The 25,539-nt window shown below is 37.7% G+C and overlaps 1 protein-coding gene across 2 annotated transcripts in view; it reads left to right on the forward strand.

Annotated features, from left to right (window-relative positions):
- VPS41 (VPS41 subunit of HOPS complex) overlaps positions 1-25,539 on the forward strand; it is a 114,783-nt gene that overhangs the window by 24,415 nt on the left and 64,829 nt on the right. Inside the window, exons 4-5 of one of the 2 annotated variants that reach the window (XM_071429816.1) lie at positions 1,755-1,832; positions 21,874-21,948. In XM_071429816.1, coding sequence (XP_071285917.1) covers positions 1,755-1,832; positions 21,874-21,948 — 153 coding nt within the window. Of the gene's footprint in view, positions 1-1,754; positions 1,833-17,377; positions 17,516-21,873; positions 21,949-25,539 lie in introns of those variants that run through there. The other variant, XM_071429818.1, reaches the window with a different exon arrangement.

Here is a 25,539-nt window from a genome sequence, read left to right on the forward strand (position 1 = left end):
TTTTTCTATAAGGATGTGCACAGATACAGCTTTTGCTATAGTGTCACAAAGCGTGACAGTACAGGAAAACTGCTGAAGTATCCCAGTACTTTCAGTTTTCCAGCAAACTAGATACACTACTTATGAGAAGAATCAATATTGTTAGAAGCCAGGTACTGCAGTCTTTTAGGAATAGGTCTCTTGCAACAGAGAACTTAAAAATGAAGCTGGGTTATAGGTTTTGCAAGGGTATTTCTGTTTCATTCTTGCTGGTTTTTTTGGGATTTTTTTCCTGAACGAACAGGAAAAGCCTTGCTAAATGCTCTCATTAGAAAAATTATGCAGTAATATGTAAAATATGACTCTGATTAAAGCACTTTAACTTTGCTGGGAATCCTGAGATCTGGCTTCTGCATTCAGACTAATTTCCCCCCAGAATTTTTTTTTTCATTTTTGCTGCTAAAGCATCATATTTTCACCAGGCTTGCTGTCTGCACTGGATGACTAATCGTCATGGCACCTGGTGCATTCAAGCAGGCCTGTGCAGTGGAATAGTCATACCTAGTTATGTCTGCACACCTGATGTTTTATTAACCAGTATTGATTTTTTTACCCGGGGGACTTTTTTCTTCCTGAAAAAAGGCAACCTTGCAGGAGTGAAAGGCATTGCAGGGAATGAATTTCTAATGAGCCCCTTCTTTCCCTTTCTTGCCTCCTTTTAATGTAGCTTCATATTTTAAGTGCCTGAACAGAAATTTCATTTTAAGCAATTCCATTTTGATAAATCCTTTTAAACCTTGACTTTCTGTAAGGTTATTTTTTAAAGATTGTGCTGCCTGACTGACACGCTTAGCAGTGCCTGTAAATTTGAGCATTTCATTATAGGTTGCAATGAAGCATGCTCACATGTGAAATACAGAGAATTGAGTAGCCTAGACTATTTCAGTAATGCTGAAAGTGGGAGGGTGGGGGAGGGGGCAAATAAAAGAAACCTCTGTCATAAATCAAGTAGTACTGAAATTCTATCTTTTCTGTTTAGGTGTAGTTCACATGGTTCAACTAACAGCAGATCTCTCAGAATCAATTTCTTCTTGTTTGTATCAAAATAAGTTTGTGATAGTCTGGATTTATGTCAAGATTTCTTTATTTTGCTACTATTTTTTAGAATGAAACTCCTGAGATTTCCAAGGAAGTGTATTTGTCTTGGGAGTATTCTATTTAGGAATGTTACTATGTGAAGGAAAGCAATCCCTGGAGTTATCTGTGTACTTAAATGCACTGTCATAGACCTTCCATAATTCAACTGTATTTTACCAGGGGCTTACAGTTGGACTTTTGCTGTGTTTGAACACTTTTTTTAATTTTAATAATGAAGAAGAATGAAAAATAAAGCTCAAAGGAAACATTAGGATTGAAACAAAGCTGCAGAAAGGATCTAGGAACTATTGCAGATCTCTGTTGGTTCTTGCTCTCACGCTGCATTTTTAATTTGCTGCCACAGTCCATCAGCTGGTGTATACAGACTGCAGACCCACCATTAGTTGTCAGTGGATGAGGGTCCTCATGACTCATTCTGACAGCTAACTTGCACTATCACAGAAATATGGGCTTGAAGCCCTGTTTTATTCTTTGGGTACAGTTAAAATAACCTTTCTCTATAGAATGTGGTGGGCTTTTTTCTTTTCCCCAGTGTTGCTAATCCTGGAGTTTATTTAGCATTGTAGTATTTCTTGTGATGTCTTTGTGTTTATGTAATCAATCTCTTTCTTTCACAGTTTTTGGCACTGGGAACACATTATGGCAAAGTTTATTTACTTGATGTCCAGGGGAACATCACACAGAAGTTTGATGTTGTAAGTATGATATTATTCAGAAGCCATTTACAGGCATATAAAACTGCTGCAATGTACCAGTTAACACTCATGCTACAGTAAGTCAGTTACATGTGCAACTACACTAACGCATTCCATTACATAAAAAACAGTGTATGGTCCTTGCAAAAAGAAGTTATGCTGGATGTCTTTGTGGTGAGCACATCTCAGTTTATATATAGGAAACTTCTTCATGTAGCAGAAGAGGAAATACATATTTATGATTGCAAGTGGCTAATAAAAATGGAACCCAGAAACTCATTACTTCCATAAGGCGTGAATGTGTTCATTAGCTGACTACTGTCAGTTATTAGTTAGTGCAGCTTATCTAGTTGCCACAAGTAATTGAAAAGTGATGACCTTGCTGGCTCAGTTTATCAATTACAAATATATAATGCTAATATTTTATGTAAATGTTTCGAAGTTTGAATTATTAAGGGATTTGATTGATTGAAGGAAAAGAAGAAGCCTTTTTCCTTATTGTGCTTTGTGGTATCAGATGAATAAGATGCTAAATTTAAAGCTCTGTTCTAGAGTATTAAATGTTCCTTTTTATCGTGAATATTAGTTCATTAGTTTCAAATTCCCTGTCTGTCTTGGGGAGTGGAAGGAAAAGAATTAGAATTTTTTTTTCTTCTCAGGTCTTCAAAAATGTTAGTAGCCAAGCACTGTTTTTTCAAAGCAGTATAAGGACTAGCCATAGAAACCATCACAAGATGTGGACATGTTTGCAAAGAGAATATACATTCTAAAGCTGACACAGCTGCATGGAAGGGGTCAAGCGTTTGTTTATATTTTTGAAAAATCTGATTATGAATTGTGCAAGGGAGTAGAGCATAAACTTAAGTATAAACTTAAGGTGCAGCTCTTGAAGGAATTTTTAGATTTAATTTTATTCAGATTGACAATGACCTTACTGGTGATTCATTAAAGTCAAACTAATTATGAGCATCTGTTTATTTTAATTTTGTATGTTCATCAGCCCTGCAGCTGAGAATGCTGACTGCATTTCAGAAGAGGAAGAGCATTTGGTGTCTCCCTTGCAGTTCTTACTAGTTTACGTGCATGCATCTTGATAGAGTTTCTCTGGGAAGTAGGAGAAACTTCTCTATTTGAGGCAGGTCAGATTAAATATACCTGAATTATTCTCTTCCATTGCTGCAGTAGAAAACAGAGTCAGAGACTCACTTAAATGAAGCGGAGATTTTGTATTGAGTCTGGCATTAACTGTCCTAAACTTGTGTTTGTTCCATTCAGTATAAGGTGCTTGGAAAATTTTAGTTGTAGAACAATCTTCTTCTGTCCACCACCAATGCATGTTCTCTCACACTGGTTCCAAGAGGTGAAATCGTCCTTCTGTGAAGACTTAGGGAACTGCCTAGGTGTAGAGCAAGGAGAAAGGGGACCTGTTACCTGGTAAAGTCTATAAAACAAAATCCCTGCATTCTCTTTATACGCACCCTCCCAAATTTGCTGTTATTTTCATTGTTTTTCTTTACTGAAAAGTCCTACCAGCGCCTGCTGGGAGGGTGGTTTCTTATGAAGTTAGTGTTGTACTATAAAGTTACTTTCTGCTCGAAGATGTTACTTTTCCAAACTTAGCCTGCTTCAGCATGATTTTTGTGCTGTGTCTCTTGTAAAGATGACAATGATTTCGTTTGAAACTACTGTTAGAGTGCAAACTGCTTTTTGAGCTGGAGAATAGGAAAAAGAAATGTTTCTTGGATTCTACTCTTTATGTTTATATCTCTTTTTGTAATGTACATGTCTCCGCTGCAATAGATTATATCATGGATTAGTTGGAAATGGTCCTTCTTTTTTCTTTTTTTTCCTCTTTTTTCTAGTTTGAAGAAGAATGATTTTCCTCTAGCACCACTTGTCTTTAAAAGAAAAGTTTCTCAAGGAACTACTAAGTGTTGTAGAACAGAACAGGCTGCCTATGTGAGAAGAAAGCAGCTCTGTGATGTACCTGGCTGCTTAAGCTGAAAAGTTTTCTGAATTAATAATTCAGAAAATAATTCAGTCAGCTGCTGAACCCATAGACAGTTTATTCTGAACTGGCTGCTGTATGCCAAAATATTTTCCTTCTTACCCGAACTTCTCAAGATGTTGAATTTCAGACTAGAGACATCACTACAAAACATTCACTGGGGGTCTTAGTTCAGTTCTCTCCTTCTAATGCCTCTTTATTGTCTCCCCTGGGGAATTTGCATTAAAGTATTGCCATGTTATAAATCCCAAATAAAACCTAACCTTTTCTGGAGAAAAAAAGGAATTACTTCCCGAAGTCACGCAGGGACAAAGCATTTCTTGTAAATGTGCTGGTGAAGACTGTTTTCACTAGTGGTGTTTTTTCTGGTTCTTTTTCTCTGATCCAAAAAGAACAAATTCTTTCTCAGAACCTTTTTCATTGGTGAAATGGCATATACAGCTCTATCTTGAAGTTGTTAATAGGGGAAGTACCTGTTGTTAATGATTATTGGAAATTAATATTGTATATAATTTTTTCTGAATAAAATAGCAGTATTACCACTGAAATATTTTAATTGTTTACAGTAAACAGTGTACCTGGGGAGGGTCTTTTATGTATTTTTCTTTTTGAAAGGATCTTTTCAGGAGATGTTTTCTGTCTTGTGACATTGCAGAAATTAATAGTAAGGATAGCAATGTGATGCCCTTTGTGCAAAAGAAAACAGTTGCATAAGGAACTGTACTTCATCTGAGTCTTTATCTCCATTTTTCAGGGGGTTATTTTGGTTTTGGGGTTTTTTTAAAGAAAAGCTGGGATGTGAAAAAACTAATTTTTTTTATACATCTGTTAAATGTGTAATTAGCAAAAAAAACCATACTGGGAAACTTAAAAAGCTACTAGATCCAAACACTGTTAGTATGTAAAATAAACCAGAATTATGCAAGAGGGTTTTTTTAAGCATTTTTTAAAAATTCATTTCAATGCCAAGTGCATATTAAATATTCTTAGAAAATACCATTACTGCTCTTTTAGTCCTCTTGATTTCTGTTTTTCTTTCCTAATTTCAGGAAGCCATGTTAAAAAAAAATAAATGGTCTTGGAAATCGAAGAAATAAGAATTTTTGCTTTTATAATAAATCCTTTTTTTTCCATAATGCATCTGCATTTAAGCCAAATTGTAAAAAGTAAAAAGGTACTCATATCAGAGGATTTGCGGCAAAATGAGGGAGAAAATTCACCAGTGTGTTGCATTATCTCCAGAATAGCCAAGTTTTGAATGGCAGCACTCCTTTTCAAGACTGAATGCATTTATCATTTTAATTTGAGCTAAAAACAGCTGTAAGAAACATTAAAATATAAAGCTTGGCATCCCTAGAAGTTCTGGGAATTGTAACACACTTTTTTGTTTATTGTTTAAAGAACCTATTAGGACTGCACTTCTTGATGTCCATAGCAGCAAATCAATGTGGTTATCCTGGATTACAAATACTGTAGTGTCTACTCTACTTTGACCAATAAATATTCAAAGAGACTTCTGTGAAACTTATGTAAAAAACTAGAAATTATTTTTAGAATAAAGTCTTACTCTCATCCAGTTCTTCAAGTATCTGATGCAGAATCCTGTACCAAGTGGACGACTAGTCTTTTCAGGCTTGCAACTCCTCTTGTCAATAGCAGTGGAAATGTGTGCTTTGAATCTGTTGTAAGATATTTGTGTTTTGGGGGGAATTGAGACAGGAATTGGGAGGCTTTGGCCTTTTGTGTTGCTTGGTATCTCAGCAATTGCGCTTGTGCACTTGTTGTACCTCTCTCCTCTTTGCCTAGCACTTCTGTAGCTCTTGCCAGGGTGGCTTGTCTTTGACAATGTCAGTTGCCTAAGATTAACTGGTATGCATCCTCAATAATGTATGTTTGACAAACTGGTATTCTCTTGTATTAGGGTTCAGTGCATTGAGTGAAATGAAATGTGTCAAATACACTGAAAATTATTGCTAAGAGGCAACAAGAAGAGGGAAGAAAAGCCTGCTAATTCCACTGACAAAGGATGATGCAGGACTGATTCACAGCACGTTAATTCCAAATGTCTCTCCATCTTTCTTTCCTTCTTAGACTGTCTACAATTTATTCATATAATTATTGCCTGAACTGACATCCTGTGGATTAAGGATTTGTAGATATGAAGAAAGCTGTACAAACATGTTTAGTTACGTAACAAATCAAAAAGCTTTCAAAAGGCAAGAAAACCTGTCCCCATTCTGGTCTTCTCATAAACATCAAGCTTAAAGCAAAAGTGGTAAGAAGTCTTGGATGTTGCCAGCGATAGTCTGTTAGAAGGGGGAAGATGGCCTATTTTATAAGTAATGCAGATTTAAAAGTTTAATGCATTGAAGGTGTTTCAGTAGTGATGCATGAGTCTAGAAAATGATGTAAATAGTGCTTTAAAGCTTCTCTTAATACAAAGAAATTGAAGTCTTCTCGCATGCAACAGCTATTGTGAGCTATTCAAGACTGCTAGAGTTCCAGAAAGAAACCTCCTCACAGCATATCTTTTTACAATGTATTTCTTTCCTTGCCTTGTGGTTATCTTTGTGATTGTCTCACATTGTGTAGCACTAGCTATTTAATTATCGTTTTTTTATTGGAGTGATAGTAATGCAAAAACACTGCGTCATCTCTGCTGCCATGAAGGCTTGAAAGGGAGTTCCTTTTTTCCAATAATACCTGGTGGTATTATTGCCCTTGGGTGTATTGAAGCATTCACCAATCTCTGGAGCAAGACCTTGGTCGAAGGTCAGTGTGTGGCCTATTGGTTTTGCTGATAACTCAGCAGGTTGCAAAGAAAACCAGAGTTTTCAGTTGACTTGTTGCCTTTTGGCAAGAGTTTAATTGTTAACAACAAAAAAATATTTATAACAAAGAAACAGCTGTTCTTAAGCACTAAGTGCTGCTGCTAGCAATGATACAAAACCTGCTAACTGCTGGAGGAGATTAAGCAACATCTTTCAATGGGGAAGGTAACTTACCTTTTCATTGTATAATGAAGTTGCTTTGGATGGAACTTTGCATGAGAGTTTGAGACTGAGATGATGTAACTATCACTTACTTTGACAAGCTACTTAAAAGTCCCTGTTTTTTATCTTTAACGACATCATTTTAGTTGTTAGTGTCAGACTATGTAGGAAAACTTAGGAAGTGAAGCAGCAGAATTTAAAGATCTGGGTAGCTCTCTGTTAGGATTTGCATTGTGCTACTGTGCCTGTTAAATTTGAAGCTGAAATCCTGTTTTGTTTATAAAACCAAGCAGTCTATTTTAAGTGAGAGTTCCAAAAACCAAAATAAAAATTATGGTTTTGATAGAAGCAAGTGTCTATTGCAAAGGACAGGTTTCCTTCTCAACCCTGGGACCTCCCAACCAAATGGGTGTTGCATTTTTGTGTCCTAAATGCTTTGTGCCAACTGCTAGCTCTTTCAAATGGAAAAAAATTGACACAAATGTCATCTTTTGGGATTTTTGTCTAAAGTCTTGAGTGTCTACACCCAGTTTAATATCACTTCTGCTTCTCTCTGTCTGTCTTTTCATTTTAACTGCAAAGGACTTGGAAATCCAAAGGTTTTTACAGTAGTTTTGGGAATAATTCAATGGCTTTTGAGTCTGGTTTTTTTGTATAAAGGCTTAAAAAGTATGTTTTATATGTTTATTCTGGTACTGTGTTTGTGAGGTTGCTTGTGACATGAACTGTTTCCAATGGGAACTGTGGAGCTATTGAAGATTCAGAACCATCTTTGGCAGGAATCATGGTGTACCTGTGGTATCTTGCACAGACTGGCAGAAATTTTGGCGTCATGACCATTATTCCATAGATCTAGAAAAGTTTCTTGTCTGACAAGACTGAAATAAGAAAAAAACAACCTCTTGTACATGTTTTGTACATCATCTTTGTACTATTGTATCTGACTTTCCTTTGAAAGGAGTATTAATGAAATTTTTAGTTAACCAAAAAGATCAAAGGGATATGGAAGGTAATTGATACTAATAGAAATGTTGTTTGGAATATCGATGAAATGTGGGAGCTCTAAACAATTCTATAATCACTTATAAATAATTTTTGTAGCTCAAAATTTAGGAAGTGTTACCGTTTCATTCAATTATTCTTTCAGGATTGTAGTTTCAATAACCGTAGCTTAGTGCAAAATAATGTAAAAATTTTAGCTGGAGGTATGAGTTCAGCTACAGAAAGTCTTGTATGGTACAGTCATTTATTTCTTGAATGTGGTTAACTCATACAAGTCAGATGTGTGCTTGTACTGCAGCAAACAGTAATATGTATGCTGTCGATCTAATTAATTTCAGTTGAAGTATAAAGCCCATGTACTTTAGCAGCTGATTTTGGAATAGCAATTGTTTCTGCCTTCTCTTTTGAACTCTTGACTAGCAACTAGGTTGCCCATGTCCCTTTTTTGAGAAGGATTACAGCCCCATCTTTAGACCAAATGGTCCTTCTACAACTTCATTACCCTTCAAATGCATATTGTTTTCTTTTTTTTTAACATAGAAGCATTGGAAGAAGTCTCCTTTTTTGTTCTCTAGTACCAATCACTTTACCTCAGTCTGGGTATCTTGTTGTTTGTCAGCTGCATTTCATGACCAGCTCTAAATGTATTACATTTAAGGTACCTTAGCAGCCCTCTTTAGTGTCACTGACTTCAGTAGAAATCTTTTATGTCACCTTTTAATGAGGTAAAGGACTGTGTTTACATACTGTTCTGTCACAAACATCTAGACATACGAAATAGTTCACTTTCTTTTGACTTGGTAGGATGCTGTTCTATTCTGCATGATTTTTTCAGAAAAAAGCATTGAATAATCTAGGGTGAAGACATTTGAATAGGGGAGAATGCAAAACATAAAGGACATTAAGGACATTACTGCTGTAGTATTAAATACAGCATTGTTGATCAATGAAAGGGCAAAGCTTCCAATTTGTTTTCTTTTTTTCACCAAACCTTGTTGCCTCTTATTTCTGTGGAGGATCAAATAGAGGACCTTACTGTAATTCTGCAAAGTAAATTTACATGTGTCACTTTCAGACAGTTTTGAGCAAAATTATTTGTGATATTATTAAGATACATCAAAATCATCAAAACAGGTTTTTTTTTTTTTCCTTTTAACTCTTTTACCATCCAGGTGTAGTAATATTTGCTGTTTGAATGTGTATCACATATCAGGACTATTTAGAAAGTGGACCACTGTGCCAAATTGCTCTGGAGTTTTATTGGCACCAATGAAACAGCGAGTTTCAGGTAGCACTAATTAAGTGTTTTCATAGAAGACTGGTAACTCAGATGTGCATTTTCTAAAATCTAATAACACTTAAAAGCATAGGGAGGATTTGGAGAGGTTTGATTGTAAGAAGCTAGTGTATTGCTGATTCCTAGGGCTGTTTTCCTGTCAAATGGGGTATTATACCTGGATGGTATTTTTGTCCATAGGGAATGCAGGCACTTACGTGCATATATAGAATAATAGTAGTTTGCCTGTCAGAATTATTAAGAGTTTAGGCATTAATAAAATATTATTTACATTAGAAAATGTTTTCCTGGTTAGAAAGACTGAATTCTGTAGGACAATGTTTTTTATACAAGTTGACATTAATGATAGGGCTACAACCCTTTGTTTCCATTAACAATAAAAATACAGCACTGTTAAAAATAGATAATGACATAACAGGGGCATAATACGATGAGCAAAACATGAAGGCAAAATCAAGTAGTTTTTTCTATAGGGAAGACATAACTGATAATGAACTTAAAAATTCTAATAAAGGTTCCTTTCTGGAGGATGAGACTTATTTGTTTTAAAATACATGCCAGTGTGTATAGTACTTTATTGCACTTGTGATGGAATATTAAACATGTACAGTCCAGATTTGACCAGTGTCTGGTGTTAATACCCTCAGAATGGCTGCTGATAAAAGTATCTACTGTCAAGTGACCATCTCCACTGTGATGGTCTTCACTGTTGAAGAAGTCAGTTTCACTCAGTGTCCTCTGACACAGAGAAATAAAGATATAAGAAATGTCAGAAATTGGTATTTTGGTGTTGGAAGGTTCACCACTGTAATACTAAACTGGCTGCTAATTGAACTCTAGTTGTTGAAGGTCTTGGCCGTTTTATGGATAGGAGCTTTGAAATGTCAGCAATGTAAAGATGGAGTGAATGAATGTGTTTGCTTTTTTTATCTACTTTAAATAAAGTTTATGATATGCAATCAAATGTACACTTCACTGGTATTGAAATAGAGCCTCTTTGTATGTAAATGCATTGAGGAACTTGTACAGGATCAATTAATCTTCATATTTAGCCTTCCCTATCGTACTGTCACAATGAGGATATGGCATATGATACACTGCTTACAGTAAATTACAGCGCACTTCATAATACACAGTTTCTACCAGTGTGAGAACTCTCTATCTCCCTCCATCTTTTTGGTTTGCATATGTTTTTAGGATCTTGACAAGACATCCAGTATTGACTGAGTATCTCTGGTGGACTTGTAAGACTTTACCAGATGTTTATAATTGCAAATAAAGAAAGTTCCAGAGTTGGTGTCCAAAGAGAATACAATGCTTTCAGTAATCAGAAAATGTGTTTATTATTGTATGTGGCTCTGACTTATGCTAGTCTGTATCAGTGTTGATAACTGAAAATTTACATGGAAAATGACACTCTAGGTGTTGGCTGAGCTTGAGCATTGATAACCCAGTGTAATATTTAACTATGCCAGGAGTATAACTACTTATGTTGTTTTCAGCCAGGAAAGGGAATTAATTTCCTTATAATATTTCTGCATCTGTCTGATTCCATCAGTGGAGATATTTTCACTGATTTCACTAGCCACTGGGTTTGCATCATTTTTTGTAGCAGAGTAGTTGACAAGCCAAAATAATTGGGAAAAGTACTTACTGAAATTTTCCATTGTAGGACCTTAGAGAAAGGAAAAAAAAAAAAAAAAAAAAAAAAAAAGAAAAAAAAAAAAAAAAGAGAGAACTATCAAGAAAATAATGGCCCTGTGTGGAATGTGTGGAGAAATAGTGTTTCCAGGCTCCATGGGACCATGGGATGATGTCTTCTATCTTGTGTTAGGTCAGAGATTGGGATGAGCATCATGGCTGTTCAGAAAACCTTCCTGGAAATGATGTTAGCACAACAGTGCATGAGCCCTAAGCAGAATAGTCAACAGTCCCTTTGCTTCTTCAAAAGTTGTTTGGTGGATGCACCAATAAATTAATCTCTAAAAAGAAAACCTGTTCTGACCAGAGCTTACACTGTATGTCCTGCTTGGCCTTTTTCATTAGTCACATTTCTGATATGTGGCTTATCAAGAAATGGAGTAAAATCTCATACTTTCCACTTCAAGGATGGAACTCTACAAAATTCTGTTAAATACATTAATGATGGTAGTAGTATTCCGTTAGAAACAGGCAGTGAAGTGCCCCTTAAGTTACATCCTCAGAGTTTTAGGTATGTTTTGGGGACTGTTCTTCAAAGCCCATTTGAATATTTCAGTAGCCTCTCTTGAAAGTTTATATTTAAAGATGAATTCTCACAAGTTCATTGTGTTTGGCAAACTATTCTGAAAAGAAAGCAGTAACAGAAATTGGTGAGGTGAACCTCTACATTGCCTGGGATAGTCTTTCTCCCAAGGGGGTGTTGGGTTTTCCAAGGAAGATGTATCTATCACCAGCAGACTTTCCTCAGCCCTCCCCCCGTCCTTCAGCCTTCTCCATGGCTGTGTGATTGGGAATATTGCTTCATATTCTCAGATGGCTTTAATACACAGATAGCAACAAAGAAGTAGGGAAAGGCTTAGGACATAAAATTGTTGAAGAGCCCTACAGTTATACAGAGGATGGCAAAGGGCATCTGGGGGGGGGGAAGGAAATGGGAGTAGTTTGCTTACTTTGGCACAGAGTTCCCAGGAGGATATCTCCTTACACAGCAGTGTTTTAATAGAAAAGAGATTTTTCTTTGGATCTGTCAGGAATTAGCTAACAGTTCGATTCTGCTAGGAAGTAGTCTAGGCTTTCAGTATAGATTTGGTTTTGGTAATAGTTCCATCAATCGTAAACAAGCATTCTGATTATCTAGTAACTACGAGAGATTTAGGGAGATCCCTTGTTAATATTTTTTTCCCCTTGGATGTTTTGGTTTTTTTTTTCTTAGTCCCTGCAGTTGACAAACAAGGGACTCACTGATGTGGAAAATATTGAAATCACTGTAGGCTTTTTGTTCTTTCTCACTGTCTTAGACTATATTTGAGGGACTTCTTGTCCTCATATTCCCTTAGTTTTAGACAAGCTTTTGAGATCTTTGGTTTTTGTAGATAAGGTCTGCCTTCCTGCAGACAAGATAAAAGTTAATGTTGTTATTGTTCTGTGTCCCAGACCTTGTCACTCCCCTGAGCCTTTCCCCCTCCCTTTTCTTCTAACCAACATAATCTCCCATTTTTCATTTGGAGAATGACAGATTCAAGAGTGTTTTAGGAAATGCAATGGAGCAATAGTTCCCACCAGAATTTCGTTGCTAATATTGTTGAACTAAACCTCTTTGGTGTGGATATTAGTAAATTTTCAGGAAATGAAACTTTAGATGCTGTAAATATAGAGTATGCTTCTTCATTGCAGGCAGTGGTGAACATCTTTTTCTTTAACTCCTACAGCTGCATTTTCAATTTAGACTTCTGTGCTATTGTGCTTTATTCCTCAGCTATATGTAGATACGTAAGATATGTTTGTACTTCTGTTTTTTTATGGGTAAATCATGGTACAGCATTAGAATTTGGGTTTCAAGATGCTTTTGCCTGTGTTGTATTGATGAAATTTTACAAATATGTGAAATACTTGTGAGTCAGTGCAACACTGCGGCATTTGGGGCAAGAAAAGTGCATGAGTTCATTTTCTTTTTAAAGACAGTTCCTCAGTACAAGAGATCTCTGGGTATGAGTGTTTTGAAGTCAAAAGAGATGGGACACAGCATATAATAGAGTTGTGCTTAACTGTTGCTGAGGATTTGGGGTCCTTTTCAAAGCCAGTTCCTCATCCTACATAGAGCAAGGTTTGTGTTTTGTGAGGATCTTAGCTTAGTTATGACAATAACTGAGGTGGTTTCTGTTTGCAAATCAGTATTTTACACTTGGATACCTCCACCATGGTGGAAATAATACAAACATAATAATGGTAGTCCATACTCCAGTAAGCTAACCATGTATACAACCAAGTATACAACCATGGGTTGATTGATCATATTGCTGTACATTGGAGCTTTACATGCTTGTTTATGTGAATGGCATGCAGATGAAACATGAATAAATGAAAAGTAGGCACATTTAGGAGACAGTTTTTTTATTACAATGCAACTTTGTACATGCAATTTGCCTTAGGATGGAGAACAGCTACATAATCATTGTACAGATGCAGACTGATAGTCATGTAGCAGAAAAGACCCTTAGATGTTTTTCTTCTTTCAGTATATATATATATGTATGCATATGCACGGTATTGCGTCCCTCTGAGGGAAACTGCAAGGAGTTCTTTTAGAAATAGATGGTCAGGAACTAAATTAAGCAAACAAGGCAAACGTTGTATCTGAAAACTGTTTATTGGTAATGAAAAAAAGACAAACCAAAACAAACAAACAACAACAAAAAACAAACAAACAAACAAAAAACCAAAAAAACCAAAAAAAAAAACAAAAAGAAAAAGGAGTTGCCCAAATGAAAGAGGGCTGGAAAAGGCAGAAAAGAAGGAAGGAAAATTGAAAAGGAGGGGAGAAGGGCAGGGAGAGAGAGGGGACAGGAGACAGAGAGGAAAAGAGGGCGTTGCCACCTGCGAGTCCGGGGAAGTGCCGCCGGTGTCCAGGCGGCGGGCGGTGTGCGTGCTGCCTGCCTGTGCAGGGCTGGCTCCGAACGAGCCGAGCGACTCTCGGAGAGGCGCGACTCCCGCGGCGACGGCACCAGACACGCGGGTTAGGCACTCCGACCGGAGGTGCAGGACCCTGGACAGGGTCGGGGCGAGCATCACAGTACCGGGCTCGATCGGAGCAGTCGGGTTGAACGCAAGTAGCTCAGGCAAGGATGCGCGGGCGAAGCGGCGGGGTGGTGGTCAGGGACACGGGGAGGCAGGACAGGCGCGAAGGCGAGCAAGAGCCAGCGAAGGCAGAAGAGCCAAAAGGCAGGCTCGTGTCAGGGCAAAGAAGGGAGCAAGCAAGCCAGCAAGGGCACAGCAGCGAGCAGTGGTGAGCCCCTCAGCAGGTTGTAGCCAAAGCTAAAAAGTAAGTCTCAAAAGCCCCCAGCCACAAGACAAGTCCCCAGAAAGACACAAAAAGCATAAAACCGAAAAGCCCCTCAAAGCAAAAAGCATAGTCTCCAAAGCCCCCCACTGCTCGTGGTGAAATTACTTTTTATGCTCTCTGGCTCTTCCCTAAGCCTGCCTGTTGGCTGGAGACCATTGGCCCAGTCTAACCTTCCATGGCAGTCCATTGGTGGTGACCTTTCATCATCTGATTGGAGAAGCCTCTCTGGGGAGTTCAGTGTCTCCTACTGACGGTCCCTTGGGAGGAGGTGAAGTCCCATGTTGCCAGGTGAAGTCCTCCCAGAGACAAGGCTTGCCTCCTGCATGTGGCGGATGTGCAACCCCTTCCCCATGTGCCCTGGCAATCAGTGTTGAGATAAAGCTAAATTGGTTCCTCACACACAGATAAATAATTATGTTTAAATTAATTTAGGAAAAGCTTATGAAAAGTCTTTAAAAAGAGTGGATGAAAACACTGATTAAGGGGGTTGTAGAAGTGATGGGAACCTCTTGAAGTAAAATGAGCTTTGCTGTAAGTATGATTGAACACTTGCTTTGTTTTTCACACTCCTAATGTGCATGTGGTTTGCCTGCAAACCATGGCTAAAAGGCATGAAGTCACAGACAACTATTAAAATGTTTAGATTCCTAGCTTGTAAATATTGCATTTCTCACAGAATTGGAGTGAAATCCAGTCTTATGTTTCATGTTCTTCCACTTCAAATCCATTGGGATGCAGCATTTGTGAAAGAATCAATTATCCATTTGTTAGTCGGGGGAGCTTTACAAATTATACATTAGCAGATTGATTTCTCAGGTTCACCATTGGGGGACTGATTGTATAAGGTGGGTTGATGATGAGTGTCAGGGGAGAAGGAGTTGCCACAAAGAACACAATTAAAAGAAGCTTTCTGAGTGGCCATGAATTTACTCCTAATTGAAGAGCTGACTTAATCCATAGTAAGAGCATTTATTTCAAGCATTTTACATTAGGTAATTGATTATCACATGAGGTACATTTGCTGCTAGATATTTGATTTTCCTTTCCTTTAAATTTAGGATTTTGCAAAAGTCTGCATTTAGATCTTTATGTGTAAGGTGTCTACTAGCTTTCTCTCCTGCTACCTAAACTTCTCTTTCGTCCATTAAGGTAATGGTTTTTTTTGTTCTATAGTGTCAGCTTGACATTATTGATTTTGAACAGTCAAACTTACTTATGTTGTCCAGAATTCCAAACATGTCTCCATCAGAAAGAAAACTGAAGCTAATGGAAATTCAGCTGAAGGTATTTCTTCCTTTGCTGGTACTTCAAAAGTGTATGAAATTCTGAAGCTATTCCCAGGTAAATAATTTCCATTCCTAACCAACAGGATCCAACTTATTGCCGAACTTGAATTATGATGCTTGAGAAATTCAATGTGTATTATTATCATCTCTTATACAGCACTGGAAGTAATCATTGTGATCACAAAGTTGTTGTGTATTTTTACTTGATTGGCCTAATGGTAGGGGTCCTGATTAGGTACAAAAAAGATTATCCAATGTAGTTCTAATAAAATAATAAATAGTACTTTTTCAACATTTTATATACAGGTGCCTCTTGTTTTATGACATGAGGCTTAAGATTTGATCAGCTCTATTACGTGTTCTAAATTTTAGATTCTTTTACATGTTACAGGTTTTTTCCAACACACATTTAAAATACCTTTACAACAGTCAAGTGACCAAATTCCAGTGTGTATCATGGTTCCAACTGTATTAAATAATCAGTCCTTCACATTATGATGAGTTAGTGACTCCTTTTGTCTTCTCTAACCTTGAGATATTCTTCATCTTTTGTAGACATGTAAAGGTAGATCATGCAGGAGGGGCATTTATACCTTTACTGTAAAATCCAAAGCCTGCTTTCTTTTGTCAGACAAATAAATTCATCAGTGTGTTAGCTGGACAAAGCTTTAAAAAAAACCGCAAGGGAATGCATTTTTATGCCTGAGTTTCTAACATTTTTAAAAAAAAAGAAAAATAAAAGCAAGGTGGGAGGGGGTGACCCACAATATTATTTGTGTTCCTCCTTTCTAAAATATCAAAATTATCGACAGGGTATTGGATGCAATTGAACGAAATTAATTTTGATTTAAAATTTATTAATTTAATGCAATTAAATTTGAAATAGTAAGTAGCTTTGCTGACTGGCACAGAAGTATATTTAGACAAATGATGGTTATGAAAAGAAGAATTGGAACTGATTCTGGAAGAAACACTTTAGTTTAGATAATATATGTACCAATTTTATCTGTGGTCTTTTCTTTCTTATTTCCTGAATAGGTTGAGATCTTGATTCTCAAACAGCTTTCCAGTGGAACATAATTCCGGAAATCATAGGCTTGACTGTTATTTAACTCTGAACAAGAAGAGTCTGGTATTAGAGTTCTTCCTGAAACTTTATTTTTAAAATGCATGTAATATTCAGCCTGGACTATCATCACTCTCTGAACTCCACAGAAAGTTCTGACTTGTAATGTCAGCAGACAGGCTAATAGTCAATGTGCTAGTTTGACTTGAGTATAGAAAAAAATTTACTCTGTGTTTGCTTTGCCTTGTGTATGTCATTTCCTGCCAAAACTTAGCTGGAGGGTTGTGTAAATGAGCAGGTCTCTTTTAGTTGAGTTTAGTTGTTTTCCCTGATTGTCATCTGTGTATGGTGGAGACAAAGAGGAAAAAATAATAGGAGAAAGAAAAAGTTAATAGCAACTGATGAAGGTGTTAGGCATGCAGAAGGCTTGTACCAAATTGCTACTTAAAATATAAATGCTGTTGTATCATTGAATTTCTGTTTAGAAATGGAACAAGTCTGGAAGTATTATGCGCTATTTTGAATGTGGGAAAAATGCAAATACTCTAGAATCACCCTTTTTTCCCACTGACAACATTCTAGAATCTTAGAATCACAGAATGTTAAGTGCTTAGAATGTAAAGATTACATAGTCCTAATCTTCCCTGCCATGGGCAGGGACACCTCCCCCTAGATGAAGTTGCTCAAGGCCTTATTCAGCCTAGCTTTGAACAGTATCAGGGTTGGGATATCCACAACCTCTCTGGGCAACCTGTTCAGTGTCTCACCACACTCACAGTATATAATTTCTTCCTAATATGTAATCTAAATTTTCCCTTTTTCATTTGTACTCATTACTCCTTATCATTGCAGTTCCTGATGAAGAGTCCCTCTCCAAACTTTCTTGTAGGTCCCTTTCAGGTACTGGAAGTTGGCCGTGAGGTCTCCATGCAACCTTCTTTTCTCCAAGCTGTACAGCCTCAGCTTTCTCAACCTGTCTTCATAAAAGAGGTACTTCAGTCCTCTTACAAACTTCATGACCCTCCTCTGGACTTGCTCCAACAGTTTCATGTCCTCCTGGTGTTGGAGACACCAGAACAGAATGCAGCGCTCCAGTTAGGATCTCACATGAGCAGAGTAGAGGAGCAGAATCACCTCCTTTGACTTGCTGGCATTCCTTGTGATGCAGCCCAGGATTCAATTGTCTTTCTGATCTATGAGCACACACAGCTGGCTTGTGTGGAGTTTTTCATCACCTAGCAGCCCCAAGTCTTTCTTACCAGGGTTGCTCTCAACCACTTCTCTGCCCAAGCCATTGGTGTGTCTGGGATTGCAGTGATGCAGGTGTAGTGTCAGCAATGAAGAGAGATGGAGACTCCATGAAGTGGTCGAAGAATCCAAATTTATTGTGAAGTACAACTGCTTATATACTTATTCTAGGAAGACTAGTAATGTTTTACTACCAGGATTGGGTTAATCATCACCTAAACAAACATATGCATTTTACAACATCTCTTCCATTTTACATCTCCTGCTTGAAGAGTTTGATGTAATTTTCTTTTTCTGGTAAGTCTGTCTGATTTAATCTTCTTGCAATCTTGATTTAATCCTCAAAGTTCTGTTTGCTATTACCAAGGCATCCTGTTATCAAATCTCTTATGCTAACCAGGTCCAAAGTCCATAATCTGTCTTGTGTGTCCCAGTAGTGTAGGACCTTGCACTTTACTTTGTTGAACTTCATGACATTTGCTTCAGCCCACATCTGTCAAGGTCCCTCTGGATGCCATTATCCCTTCCCTTCATTGTGTCAACTGCACCACCCAGACTGGTGTCATCAGTGAACTTGCTGAACTTGGTCCCGCTGTTCATGTCACCAACAAAGATGTTGAGCAGTATCGGGCCCAGTATGGACCCTGAGGGACACCAGTCCATAGGGCAATGAGCTGTTGACCAAAACTCTGTGCATTTGGCCATCCAGCCAGTTCTGTATCCACCGAGTGGTTCATCCATCAAATCCCTGTCTCTCCAATCTGGAGACAAGGATGTCCTGCAGGAGTTTGAAACACTTTGCATTTAGTCCAGGTAGCCAATGTCAGTTGCTCTACCCTTGTCTACCAACACTGTAGCCCTGTCATAGAAGGTCACCAAATTTGTTAGGCATGATCTTCTCCTTGTAAAACCATTTTAGCTGTTACCAGTCACCTCTTTGTTGGCCGGGTACCTTAGCATACTTTCCCATAGAATCTGCTGTGTGACGTTGCCTGGCACAGAGCTGAAACTGACTGGACAGTAGTTCCCTCTATCTTCCACTTTTCCCTGTTTAAAAATGAGGATTATATTTCCCTTTTTCCAGTTATCAAGGACTTCACCTGACACAATTTTTCAAAAACAATGGATGGTGGCTCAGCAACTTCATCTGCCAGCTCCCTCGGGACCCACATATAAATCTTCTTGGGTCCCATGGACTTGTGCACATTCAGGTTCCTTAGATGGTCTCGAACCTGATCCTCTTCTACAGGGGGCTCAGGATCTTCATCCTCACAGTCCCTGCATCTGCCTTTCTTTACTTGGGTGGCATGGCTGGAGCACTTGGCAGTGAAGACAGAGGGACAGAAGTCATTGAGAACCCCAGCCTCCTCTTCGTCCATGGTAGCCCGGTCTCCTATTTTCTTCCCATATCTTTTCTATCCCTAGTCTCTCTTTTGCTTGCAACATACCTGTAGAAGCCCTTCCTGTTATCCTTAGTATCCTGCAGGAGAGGTTTTGCCTTACTGAGCACTGTTAATTACCTGAATACAATCATACATTTAATCTCTGAAGTATTGCCATATGGCTTTCACATTACAAAAGATAAATTCCATCCTCCTGATCCTCATCTTCAATGTTTATGTGGAGATAGCTTATGTAGTCCGCTTTACCTATTTTCTATGCTTCATTTTTTCAGAATCAAACTTTATCAAAGCCATTTGACTGGAAAATAGGAATAGTGTGGACTGTAGGATTGAGCCGTCAGCTCCTCTGGTGTGTCCTGGTTTGTGTCATTTTGTCTTAGGTTTTGTTGCAGCAGTGTCTCCAACAAGGCCCATCACACTGAAGTGCTGCCAGATCTGCTGTTGCTGTGATGTCAGTCTGATGGTGGATGTAGGTGCTGGAGTAATGAGAAGAACATGACTAGCTGTACATGTACTGTACCTTAGTGTATGACCCTGTGCCAAGACTGTACTACTGAAGACAGACGTTTTGTCTTTGCAATTGCAAAATAACAAATGAAGAGAAGAAACTTAGTGGGAAAGTTGTGGCAATGGCAACTTAGATGCAGCCCAGAACAAAAAACCCCGTATCACTTCCCTGATAAACTCAGTTAAACTTTCTATGCTTCTCCTCTCAGAATGCCAGAGGTGTTCCTGGTAGTAGAGGAAATGCTAGCTTTTTCCCTATGGCCACCCCTAGACAGAGGCATAGTCTTCTCTTGCACCTTGATGAGCAAAACAGAAATTTAGAAAGGCATTTTTCAAGGCAAGGCAGGAATGAAAGTACATGCTGTTTATGAAGATTCTAGAAAGTCAGACTGACAACTGATACAGGATGCCTTACTCAGCATCCTCCAGGCTTGGAATTAGCCAATTCTGTGTGTAATATCTGAGAATAGAGCTTTTACAAGGATGTTGGCCACACAATCAGGTTGATGGGCTTGAGCTGTACTCCTCTGCTGATACCCCCTGAATGTGACAGAAGGAACACAGCTGTGGAATGTGCACCAGCTGCCTGCCCTGCTAGTCATGCACTGGTGTCGGACCTTGAAATGTAGCAACTCAGCATAACCAGTCTGTGGCAAACAAAAATACTTTGGGAGCACATAAGTCAAGGAAAATTGGTTTAAATTCCCAGTGAACTTCTTTGCAAACAACACTCTGTAGAAAGACCACTTTGTAATAGGCAGTAATTTCAATATTTCCAGGTGCCATTTTGTGGTGAGACCAGGAATTATGTTTTGTACACAAGAAAGCAGGAAAGCAAAAGGGCAGTGTAACTTTCCCAACTCATCAGACAACTATGGCAGTGCAGTGTTCAGTTGTTCAATCAACCTTGATTTTAAAAAAGCTTCTAGAAAATATGATTTGGGCATATGCTATTTTCAGAGTGGATGGGAGGAAAGCTTCCCTTTCTCTGAGTTGGAATTTGTTGTGTGTGTGAAAGATTATGGGGGGAAAAACTTTCCAGAGGGTGTGAAAACACCTCAGTTCATCTGCTGTAGAATAGCCCATGTGGACAGTGTGTTTTTATATACTTATTATATACTTTTAATGCAATTCCAACTGCCATAGCATATATAAGGACCTGTGATACTTCAGACACAGTTGTGTAGCATCTAATGTGATCACACAACTCCAGTGCTCTTCCAGTGACACTTTGTTTTTACACAAACGTATGATGGATTTCTTTTATCATGCTCAGAACCACAGGAGTGGTCTAAGTTGTGGTTCAATCCATTCTAGTTTTTATGAGAATAAGAAAACTGGTTCTTAAAAGTGTGAGAGACTTAGCTCTGGGAAGATCCTTCAGTGATTCTTGAAATGATGAGCTATTTGTTACAGAGGGTGAAATCAGGATCATGGTACATAAGAAGTTTCTGGTACCTGAATATAATTGACTTGGTTTTTGTATGCAAGAGGATATTCATCAGGTTATCCAAGTGATGTTATGAGTTAGCCCTCCATACCTCAGGTGTGAGTAGCTGTTTAAGCTAAGTAAACAGTAGCAGATACTGTCTAACCCTGTAGGTTAGAACCAAAAGTATATTTGGATAGGGAAGGGAAGATTTATTAAATTGGGATGGTTTTCAGGCTTTTCTCCATATTTGTCTAAGAACAAGTAAACCTATGTTGCACTTCAATTCCTTCTAATACTTCTGAGAACAGTATTAGAGCCAAAAATGAATGTAAGAGAAGGAATTTGAAAAAACAAATAATTACAGGCCTAGCCATCAGACCAAAATAGAAAGTCTCCAGTTGCCCTGATGCCCCTGTGGTCACTGTATTTTATCCAAAGTTTTGATAGCAAGAACTAATAGCCAGTGGTGCACAGGCACAGATGCTTAAGGTCTGGGAGCCTGGCACTTCATGGGAGTTCCAGAGCTCTGAGGCAGGTAACTGCAAAAGGAAAGTCAAAATTTTGGAGTGGGGCAGAAGGCTGGAAAGAAGTCTTTTGGCTTTGTCATAGAAATACCTGTTCTGTGAGGATTTTTTGATTCATGCAACTAAACATTACTCAGTCATTAACACATAAATCTTTCAAAGTGCAAGCAATGTTAAAGCATGTTCTTGGTGATTTAACTTTAAAAGTATTTTTTCCTTGTTTTCTTTCTCTAGAGCCCAGTGAAGATAAATCAGATCAGCCTGGATGAAAGTGGAGAGCACATGGGTGTTTGCTCAGAAGATGGGAAGGTACAACAAATCTCTATATATTTGTTGAGGTAGCAGGTAGTCCTAGTATTATCCTAGGATAATTGTGATAACCTGTGGAGTTGATTCCTGCATTGAGCACCACTACTTTGACCATACATTTTGAGAACTGAACTCACCTTTGAATACTCAAAATTAAAGTCAAATATATTTTGCACAAATATGCTGTAGGAAAAGTAATTACAAGAATGTCAATAATGTAACTGCTATTAAGCTGATTAACAGCTGTGACAGGAGGTCATGTCAACTTAATCATTACTGCTGTGCCAGTTATACTTCAGTGACTACTCTGCTGTTCCTGCAACACAGTAGTTTAATGCCTTTCTGCTATAAATCCACAAAATTGGATTTTGTGGACATGATTTCTGTGGGCTGGTGGTTTTCATTTTCACACACTTTATGAATGTTTCTCTTGAATTACAGAATCTTTTGATAAACAATCATAGTTTATCAGAAGAACAAAGTGTCTTACAACAGCCACATTAAATAAATGTAAAATCAATATATGTACAGTTTCCTAAAAAACCTGCTTCCTTGACTGAGGACATATATCATTTGTGTAGTGTATAAGTAGCAATTATCAGTGCTTCTCTGGAATGTTGAGCTGTGACATTTAGTGGTTTTGGTGATTGATTTTCCAGTTATAAGAATGTCTTTTCATTTTTTCAGTGGATGACAGTATTTTCTAATGTTGGTTTGCAATGATAAAATTCTAATGCACATTGTGTATTTAAGGCTATTTTTAATATAGTGCCCATATACAAATGCAGTGCATTAAAAGTAATTTAAATAATTTCTCAATATCCAACTTACTTCTCAGGAGAACATTTCTTACACAGTAGACTTGGGGGAGAAGGAGTGTTGGTAATCCTAATGTTGCATTCAGTTGAAGTTCTTTAAATTAAAATACAGCTGGAATTTGCAATGGTGAAAAAACCACTTTAGACTGTGTGCATTTGGGTTTTTTCATTCCAAATGGAGTTTTTTGTCCCTCAATAGGCAGGCAGCCAGTTTGTGTATCCAGGCCTTTTCTTTCTGAGAGATATCTTGATGTCAGTATCTTGGCACAGTAATTAGGATACTAGTACCTATCAAAGTCGTTATAGAATTTTACATCCTGTGTGAAACCCCACAAGAGTATCCTATTTGTCTAAGCAAGATAAGGCAAGGGTCAGTAATTGTGCAAGCTAATAAAAATGTTGAGCTAGCATTGTTGGTTTAGGTTTTCCTATGGTGTTGGGGAGCAAGCACTTACTGTAAGGGCTCCTCAGATATGACTGTGGATGACTGTCAGAAATCCACTATGCTGCAGTGAGACTGCAAGCCATACACATTTTTTTGTATACTAAGCTAATACTAAATATAGTTATTTCATTTCAGATATATTGAAAAACCCATAATCACTACTCTGGTGAGGTTCTATTTGAAAAGACTTGAATACTTTAAATGGTGACTGTCTTAATTTAGTGAAATAGCAGTTGTGGATCCCGTGTATGACATTACATACTATACAAGGCAGTCTAAAATACAGTCCCACAGCCACAGGAATGTAGTATCACAGGTACAATATTCAGCATATTTGCATTCATAGAGTCCAGGGACATTGATGCTTTACCATATTCTACACTTGTGAAAAACTCATCTGGAGATTTGAACGATCTGGGTATTTTAGAAGTTAGATTTTCCACATGATCCAGAAAGGCTCGTGTCTGTGAAATAATCCACCCCTAAAATTGATTAAAATAAATTGTTTTATGTTGTGCTACTGTATAAGAAAATGGCAGATTCCCAGCCAGATAATGTAGCACTTAGAGATTCTGGTCATAACAAAAGTGTAACTTTCGTTCCTTATAGCTCTTATCTTGCTACAGTGGGAGTGTTGATATTGTGAGCAGTTAAAATACTTATACAAGTAGTTACAAAGTCTTTATTAACTTCATTAAATATTTAAAAGTGGTGAAATCCTTTTTTTAAAAAAAACAAGGGGGGAAAAACAGTAAAGCAGTACAGTAAAACAGTTTCGTTTTCTTAAATCAGTTTTAAACAAAAAAACAGATATAAAGAAGAGGCTGGGAATTTTGAGTCAGCTGCAAGTATATTCTACCAGTTAATGAAGATATGTTCTCTTTTGCTATAAGCAGAGTGCATTTTCATATCAAAGTGGATAGAGATGGAAGCCATTTACTTTCTTGCAGGAAGGACTTATGATGAGAACCTCCTCATCATATCTGTTCTGCTGGTTGATATATTTTATTTTACTACTTTTTTTTCTGGCTCTCAAACTAGATTTGATCTAGCTGTATAGACTGGGGGGAGAGCACAGAAGAACAGTACAATTTTCTAACCCTCTTCTTGACAGTCAACATCCAGACCCAATGTCAAAACCTGTTGCATGTATATCATACATGTCCAACAAATGCTTTGGGAGCCACTTGCAGCTTTTCTGTACTACACATTTGGTTCTTTGAAAACCTTCCTTTCTAATGAAGTCAGCTGCAGCTGATCACCACTGGCATGGAAAGGAGCAGAAATCATAACCAACACCATCCTTCTAGTCTAGCTGCTGGGTATTGAAATGTTAGGGCATAAGAGAATTTTGGTGCTCAAATAAATAGAGCAGGAAGCAGGCTGGCATCCTCAGAATTGTGGAGATTTTTAGATTGGTTTTTTTGTGTTAGTTTTGTATGTAGTTAATTGTATACTATCTTGAAAAACCTGGATATGACTCCCGATTTTGCTAAAGCTTCAATGTCTTTACATAAGAAGAGTGTAATTGGCACTCTTATTCTGGCTTGTAACTTTTTTTATATGAAGAAATAGAAATTATATTGAAAACTCATGTGCTTACGTGTTTTAGTGTCATCTCTAATGCCTGTAACAACATTGATGTTAAGAATATCCATGAATTACATTGATAAATTTTCAAGAAACGTGACTTGATTTCCTGCCTTTTGGTCACGGAAGGTTGCTTACTTTTTCCACATGTGGAAGCAAAGAAGCAGCTAAGTCTGGATGCAATGGAGTGGTGGGTTCTGGATATTTAAAATCAGACAGGACTGGCAAAATGTAGTGGAATCATAAAATCCTTTTTCCAGCTGCCTAAGAGCATCGTGAACAGAGTGGGCATGGAAAGTAGAGGTAGATAAATCCAATATAGGTTTGTAATAGCAAAAGAATCACTTTCTTTCTGAAGAATATGAGACATTAAGAAGTAATAAACTGTTAGATGATGTCCCTAGAGTAAACATGATCGCATGTATTTTTTGTGGAATTGTTTTTTCCTCTTAGCTCACTCCATGTTGTTGTAATACTCCAAAAGAAATATCATATTGCCATATTCAGTGATATATTAGGAAAACGTTGAAGGTACTGTTGCTAATTTGGATTAATTACTTTTAATTTGAGAGGGGTGTTTTGTAATTTTTGAGGATTCTGCTTTCACAGAATTTGTAGTGTTATGTTTTAACTGTATGTTTTCTTTTTTTTCTGTGTATTTTCTTTTTTCTATCTTATTTTCTCTTTCCTCTGTTTCTTACTTTGTGTAGGCTATTGTACTGAATATACATCTGTTTT

The sequence above is a fragment of the Agelaius tricolor genome, unplaced genomic scaffold (assembly GCF_023055355.1).
Source record: "Agelaius tricolor isolate 1412-34295 unplaced genomic scaffold, bAgeTri1.0.p SCAF_6, whole genome shotgun sequence".
NCBI lineage: Eukaryota > Metazoa > Chordata > Aves > Passeriformes > Icteridae > Agelaius > Agelaius tricolor.